An 8184-nucleotide genomic window follows, 5' to 3' on the forward strand; every position below is an offset into this window, starting at 1 on the left:
ACTTCTCTAATTCTGACAACACATCATTCCTAGATTCATTCAAATCACACAGCACCAGTGTCGTACAGATCTCACCTCGCAGAAATTTTCCCCCAATAATCTCACAACAGAAAAAAAAACTTATCAATATGTAATTAATAAAAGCATTAGAAAGGGAAAAACTACATACAAAATAGATAAATAATTACTGTTTTCAGTTCATTTAATTTGAACGATTCGCCAACAAAATGAAGCATGTGATACATGACAAACACCCCACAGTCCAAATTGTCAACCTTTTCTTTTCTCCATTCCAACTCAACAATTTGAAACCTATAAGAAGGTAGCTGAGAACTCTTTGGATGATTTCTTTTTCCGAGAAAAACACCCATTTGATCACACTGACATAAAATATAAAAGTTTAGAATAAAATAAAACAAGAAAAAAGAAAAAAAAATTTAAATGGAAACAATAAGTAAACAGAAACATAACAATGAATCAACATAAACATACCAAGTGTGAAGACAATTCTTTGGTATATTCAAGAGCATCATCACGCTAGATGATATTGTCAAGATAATATACCACCTCTTTTGTATGATCAATAACAAACAAAATGTAGTGATTCTCAATAAGAACAGGAAAATATATCTGAAACAGAAAAAATTAAAACACTGATTTAGACAGATTAACACAAAACAGAACTTTTTTAAAGTTTTGATAGTAATTTATCATGAAATATACCAGTTCAGCATCCATAATATCACATTCAGGATTCTCATAGCTCACCCAACCTTCCCATAAACCGTGCAAATCATTAACAGCTTGTGAAACTTCACCTTTGCCAATGTTTTCACAAACATGCAAGAATGCAAACTATTAAAAAGTATGAGAACTTGTTTATATAAAAAGATAATAACTTTAGTGCACATAAAGGGTAACTTTAGTGCACATATAGGGTAACTTTAGTGCACATAAAGGGTAACTTTAGTGCATATAAAAAAAAAAATCAAATTACTTACACTTTGCCTCACACCAAAGAAGAATTTTCGAGGACCAGAATCAAAACATGCCTTCTCGTTCAAATACAGACAGTAGCAATCAATGATACACCATCTAATTCTAAGTGGAGCTACCAGGGATACCATGTCTTCTCTTGGAATTAAAAAATTCATCCCAATAGTAACAAGATTCTCACTGCAACAATAAAAAATAAGATAAGTATTAAAAAAAAAATAAAGGGAAACATATAAAATATAATTATCATAAAAAATGACACTTAACTTCCTCATCATTGAATCATCCTTCAGTAAACAATAATCAAGAATTTCCTGATGTAACTTGGGCAAATTCTTGAAAATTCGAGCATTAGCCCTCAAAAACAGAGTAAGAAAAGGAACATCCACACCTACTGGCCCACAGTCGAGTGAGCAAAAAGATTTATTGCCTCTGACGATACGTCTAGAAGCATTTGCTACAGAAGGCCCAGCATCATCCTCAAACCTATTCATCAAAACACTTTTTCCTTTACCATTGACATCATCCTCAGACCTTTTCAAATTCAAATCTTCTGCAGGTTCATTATCAGGAACATCATTGTTATGACCTTCAGGTTCATTATCAGGAACATCATTGTTATGACCTTCAGGTTCATAAAAATCACGAAACATTTCATGAATAGACTTCATCTTTTTACACTCCTCAATTAAACCATCTAAAAGCTTCAGGTAATGAGGATCAGAAAGTAGCTGTTGTGTTTGAGAAAATACAACAGGATCATCAGAGGATAATGATTCAGTTCTGCGAGAAGCAATCATATCACTCAAGGTTTGAAAACCCTGTGACTGAACCAACAATAATACATCCATATTTCTTTTGACCAAAAGAAATGTTTCATGAACAACCTGCAAACATATGAACCAATAAGAAACTATACAAATGTAAAAAATAAAAATAAAAAACAAATGAAAATTCATGATATATGCATAAAGTTACCCTTTTAAATGCATAAAGTTACCCTTTATAATGCATAAAGTTACCCTTTAAAATGCATAAAGTAACCCTTATAACTGAATATTTAGGGTAACTTTAGTGCACAAAAAGGGTAACTTTAGTGCATATAAAGAGATAATAACTAAATAAAAAAAAAAGAACACTTACATCAGTTGAAATTTCTTTAATTTCATCATCAGTCATCACACTTTCTGGAAGCTCAAATGCAAGAATGCGGCCACTTCTACCACTTGTAGAAGCCCCTTGACCACAAGTTTGCTTAACAACAGGAGTTACAGGATCCCTAACTTCAGGCTGTGAAATAGGATATGTAAGGGTATCCAATGGTCCCTGCCCAAAATCACCAGCTTTAATCTCCAAATTGATCCGCTTCTTAATCTTCGCATCAGTCCAATGTTGAATCAAAAGGAAGGGTACTACTTTCCTTTTCTCCTTGGAAATTTAATCGATGAAAATACATAATTTGCAAAGCTAGCAAACAACCACTTACATTTTGAGCATTTTCATCATTCTTATACTTCACAACAGCCTTCTTTAATTTTTTCAAAACATATGAACACCAATCAAATGTTTTGATTTCATCAACATTTTCCACAGCCTTCAGCAACTTCAATGAAACAGTCCTATTAGTAGTAGGAGCTAAGAAGCTAGACATAGCATGTAGCACAAAACATCTCTTGAATTCTTCACCACCATCATCCAAATCAACCATCCTAGACTCCACTTTTGACAAATGCAGAGGTTGCTTCTCAGTAAGACCATAATCAAGTCTCCATGACTGAATGATACATTTATCTACACTACCTTCTTCAGGATTCTTCTGAAGTTCAGGAACAGCAATCTCACTCATAGGCAAGCCAAAGACATCGCATATATCATTTTTAGTAACTACAAACTCTTTACCAGCAGCAATAGTGAACATGCAGCTACCACCATTAAAGTGTTCAACCAGCCAATGTAGCATTTGACGATTCAAAGTTTTCAATTTCAGATGTAATACACCACCAAAACCTATTTCTTCAACAGCTTTTTGTTGATTAGGACTAAAAGTACTCATCATTAATTCCAATGTGTGTGGTCTGCACCTTGCAATCAAGGGTCTTTTTTCCCTAAATAATAATAATATAAGTAAAACAATATCAGAATCAGAATCAGAATCATGATATATATGATTAAAAAATACAAAACAAAAAACATTTATACTTACACAACAGTATCAGAATCAGAATCAGAAACTACTTGCAATTCAGCATCTGCTTTGGCCTTCTTAGATACAATTTTAGACTTCTTAGGAGCTGCTTTAACCTTCTGAGGCTCTGCTTTGGCCTTCTTAGGAACAGTTTTAGCCTTCACAGTTTTAGACTCTGGTTTGTCCTTCTCAGGAGCTATCTTGTTCTTTTTAGCAGGCTCTTTACCCATTCCTTTTCCCCTTGAAGGCGATTTAAACGATATCCACCTATTGAACCACCTATATCTAATTAATACAGAGGATAACCATAAATTACAAATTCACAAATTACTCATGGGAAAATTTAGAATATATGCATAAAAATCCTTTTAAATGCAAAAAGTGACCCTTTTAAAAGAATAAAGTGACCCTTTTTACTGCATAAAGTCACCCTTAAAAAACAACAAGTAACCCTTTTAACTAAAAAGTAACCCTTTAACAAACATAAAGTGACCCTTCTAACTATATAAAGTTACCCTTTTCACTGCATAAAGTCACCCTTTAAACTACAACAAGTAACCCTTTTAAATACAAACGTGACCCTTTTGACAGAATAAAGTGACCCTTTTCAAAGCATAAAGTGACCCTTTTCAAAGCATAAAATAACCTTTGTCATGCATATAAATAACATATATATATATTACTCACACACAATGCACAATGCACATATTACTGGTACTCAAACACATATACACAAACACAATGCAGATATGCATACTATTCTCATAATCTAACTAAAACCTAACATCAAAATTTGAAGAATAATGAATAAAACTTCTGAAAACAAACATGCAAAATTTGTTTAACATGTAACAACACCACAACACATATATATCAAATTTTGAACCAATTACCACAATGAACAATAAAATAAAGCAAAATTAAACATAATAACTTCAAAATTGAAATTCAATTATCATAATATGCATAATAAATCAACAGAAAACAATAAAAAATAACATGCACTACTAATTCGACATATATAAGCGAAAATTCAATTGAAAATTCGAAAAAATGATGAAAAATTTAAATAAACACACCTTCTTCAGCATCTACAGCCTTCTTTGTAATCTTCTTCTTCACCATTGCTGAAACTAACACTACAAAAAACGAAAACAAAATCAAAATCAAAAAACCTAAAAATCGAAGAACGAAAACAATTTAAACTAACAAAAATCTCAAAAAAAATAAGTAAACGAAACAGAATTAAGCGATAAACAACTTCACAATTGAAAGAAAAGAGAGAAAAAGCTCGAAAAGTAACAATGGAGGAGAGAGAACACGCTCGAAAAGCAACAATCGCCAGTTAACTGGTTTTTAGAGAGAGAAAAACGAGGAGAGAGAAAGCTATAGTGTTTGAATGAAGAGAGAAAATTGAGGAGAGAGAAAGTTCTATTTCTTTATTCAATTTTAGCAATCATTACACCCACGTGCAATCATTCCGCCATTCACTAAATTAATGAAAACCGGCTTTTTATAAAAATTTGTGTTAATTATAATACCAAGTACACTACAACATTTTCTCTTCACTGTGTTCTAACTGTTCTTCTTTCTTTTTTTCCATTTTTTTTCATCTATAAATTGTTAATGAACCCACCGGCAATTTGATAGTTCTTAGATTCGGTTTTCGTTTTTTCACCCAGTAGTCCTAGCCGTAAACGATGGATAATAGGCGCTGTGCGTATCGACCCGTGCAGTGTTGCTCGACCATGGTTTTTAGCGGATAACCCCAATTTTGGGTTGGTTATTGGGGGCAGCCCGAAAACGTCCGGGATCTTGCGTACTCTGAATTCTCCATTGAAGTGGATTTTGAGCTTTCTCTCTTCCATTGAAGCAGCTTCTGAGGTAAGACTTCTTCTTTATTGAAACATCGAATATCAATTTCACAATCTAGGTTAAACGTCAATTTTTGCAAATTAGGGTTCTTTCAAGGTGGATTGATTTTTGAATTATATGTTAGTTATAATTTAATTATTCTAAGTTTAACATTTTGCTATTCATTTATAACATTCTAAAGCGAGAAGAATTTAATTTCATAATCTGCTGCAAAACAAAACCATTTAATCTTCCAATCGTGATTGTAAAATTCCAAAATCTAACCAAACAATATTGTGAATTGATAATTCTGGAAGTTGAAGTCTTGTTCGTGGATAATCTATGTTGAAGATAAATGGAATCTCGAATTTTCAATTTGCAATTTTTTAGGAGAACTATAATTAGTTGAAGGTTGATAATTGTTAGAATGTGTTTCAATTTCAGGATAAGCTCTAATGGAGGGTACAGAGATTTATGGTAGAAGGGGTAGCCAGCTTGTGAAAGAGCTTGCTTGTGCCGAACCGGGTCAACTTACTCGATTCAATGTGAGCTTTCTCCTTTATATGAAGTACTTGTTCAGTTGTTTGTAGATAATCTACACCCTTTGTTCAATCTATATTTAGCTTCCCATTTGTGTAAGGCAAGGAAATTAAGAGTAGATGTTAAATGCGGAATTGAAATACCGAAAGAGGATGGAGAGAATTTGTTAAAGAAAATGTCGAAATTATGATAGAAATTATTTTGGGGAAATTGCTTTGTCTTCCATTAACTTTGTTCTTGTGTTCACCAGGATGATTATTTAATAAAGTTATCAAAGAATGTGCTGTGCACTACAGTCAATTTTACGAACTTACTAGGTAAACTTCCCTTTATTTTTTCATTAAAGTTTTGATTTCAATTCCCTAAACGTTTTGCTCCTCGGCACATTCTTGCCATGCGCCCATGCTTCTTCCCCTCAGCACTTGAACAAGCCATTCATCTGTTTCTGCATAACTGAACCGCCACTAAACAACTACTGTACTGATGCTGTCCCAGAAGCTATGTGATTTTCTGTCAAGTTTGAGAAACATCTCATCGGCTCTCAACTGTACTTATCCTTCCCGAACTTTCAATAATCCATTCAACTGGATGACAAGTACCATATTTTAGCTTGTACTATGCATATGCTAGCTTTGATGATCTCTAGTTGTTTCCATTGCAACATATTATGTATGTTTATCCTCCATCCTCAAATAGTTGCCTAGCTTGAATTGCAACTCGCAAAGCTTTGTCACAGATTTATGAAGCAAAATGGGAAACTTGAGTATTTTAGTCAGTCTATAATAATTTATTCTTGACCCCAATTTTAGGATTGAGGCTTTGATTGTTGTTGTTGTTTACACTAGTTTATTCTTGTGAACTGATGAGCCTGATCTTTTTGGCAGGAAAATGCAAGATGAAGGATTGGATGTCCAATCAGCTTGAAATGCTGATCACTTTGGCATGCTTATCCATCATCTTTCTCTATTACGCAGCAAGCGCTGCCTAATGGCATATGTGTAAGTAATAGCTTATGATCCTGTTCTCACTTGATCTTTAGCTATCCCGCCGATCATTTGTTATCTCAACTATCAGTTTCTGAAAATTGCAGGCATAACCGATCTGAAATTATACAGAACCTAAGCTGGAAGATTGGACGGGTGCTTCCTGAAGAAATTGAGCACAAGCTAAGTGATCCAGAAAAGCGTTACTTTAGGAGCCACTCTTCAGCTTTACAATCGTATATGAGGGACATGGATGGCCTTGATTTGACTGTAGTACGCATCCATTCTTCTTTCTCCCTATCTTCTACTCATCATTTTCTTGCTACTGCAAAATCTGAACATTCCTCCTTCACATGAACTCTGAAGAAGTTGTGGATACTAAACTGTGGGTTTCTGTGGCAGGATATGGTGCCACCAAAAGATCCCTACATTAAAGTAAGAGTCCTTGATGATATTGGTGTGACAGCAATGGGTGACCGAGCACGCCACTCAATCTACTTCCTCAAACGAAGTGATGCTGTGCATTACATGTTTCAGGTAGATGGACAGTAAGACAACCTTTTTTGCTGGTTTTAAACATTTTGTATCTAGAGATCACTCAACTTAAAATCTTGTTTTTCAAACAGGGGATGATGGAAGAACTCCTAGGGTGATATAAAATGTGTAGTCCCATAGTCTCATCATACATGCCAGTGTCCTAATCCATGTCTCATAGTCTCTCATACATGCTAGTGTGCTACTCAGTATGCTGTTTGTTTCAAGATCTCCATGCTCAGATGTTTGGCTTTGACTGGGCAGAAGACTCAACCGTCTTTAAAGTACGCTTATCTGAGCAGAAGACTCAACCGTCTTTGTAAAGTATGCATGTCTGGGCAGAAGTGCAAGCAAAAGCTGTCAGATCATGAGATCTGTGATTTAACTGTGCAGCTGTGCAGGACCTGTAAACTGTGGTGTTTTGCTGCTGTTATTCATCTAGGATTGTGACTAGCCTCTTTCCTCTAAAAACCAATAGAAATAGAAGAAACTTTTTATAAGCAATTTTTATTGATTACTGTATCCAGCTGTGGATGATAATAAATTTTGTTTGATAAATTGATAGTAATAGCTGAGATGCTCTCTAATGTTTGTCATTGAGTAGCCGTAGATTTGATATGTTTATTGACAAGCTGGCCTCTATCGGGGATTCTTTGTCTTGGATTAGGTATTTTAGTTGTACTTTTTAAGCCAGTTACTTAGGTTTGCTAACCAATCAAGCTTAACTCCAAATCTAAATTGTTGACCTGTAATAGGGTAAAAGGCCCTAAATTCATCACAAGGCCAACCTATTTGACAATGTCTAACTTGCATAATGATAGAGGAAAGGCGAATAAAACTAGAACTGTTTATATTAATTGATGATATAAATATATCTTCACAATTTAATAACATATTCATAATTAATGAACAAAGTGTTCACTGCATCTAAGTAAGTTTGTGCTCATATAGAACCATAACGTGAATCAAAATTTCATGTATGATATGCTTTTGAAGTATTTTGCAATTTCATTTATTATATTCTCTGATCTCTGATTTACCTCAACTTTTCTCTCTATATCACTTTCTGACAAATTAGGGAGAAGGCAGAAT

At 34.0% G+C, this 8184-nt stretch overlaps 1 protein-coding gene and 1 pseudogene across 2 annotated transcripts; one reads left to right on the forward strand and one right to left on the reverse strand.

Moving 5' to 3' along the window:
* Positions 1–537: 537 nt before the first annotated feature.
* On the reverse strand, positions 538–2022 carry LOC145575278 (uncharacterized). The gene is made up of 3 exons (XM_081633166.1): positions 1002–2022; positions 724–855; positions 538–630 (listed from the first exon to the last, which is right to left on the reverse strand). The coding sequence occupies exons 1-3, from the start codon at positions 1953–1955 to the stop codon at positions 538–540; spliced, it is 1179 nt and encodes a 392-aa protein (XP_081489292.1). The 5' UTR covers positions 1956–2022.
* A 2676-nt stretch (positions 2023–4698) lies between these two features.
* On the forward strand, positions 4699–7650 carry LOC145574633 (uncharacterized; annotated as a pseudogene). The gene is made up of 7 exons (XR_014098109.1): positions 4699–5065; positions 5480–5584; positions 5826–5892; positions 6460–6573; positions 6666–6831; positions 6961–7095; positions 7185–7650. The product of XR_014098109.1 is annotated as an uncharacterized LOC145574633 (transcript).
* The last annotated feature ends 534 nt before the right edge of the window (positions 7651–8184 follow it).

Source organism: Chenopodium album, chromosome 13 (assembly GCF_948465745.1).
Source record: "Chenopodium album chromosome 13, dcCheAlbu1.1, whole genome shotgun sequence".
NCBI classification, from domain to species: Eukaryota; Viridiplantae; Streptophyta; class Magnoliopsida; order Caryophyllales; family Amaranthaceae; genus Chenopodium; species Chenopodium album.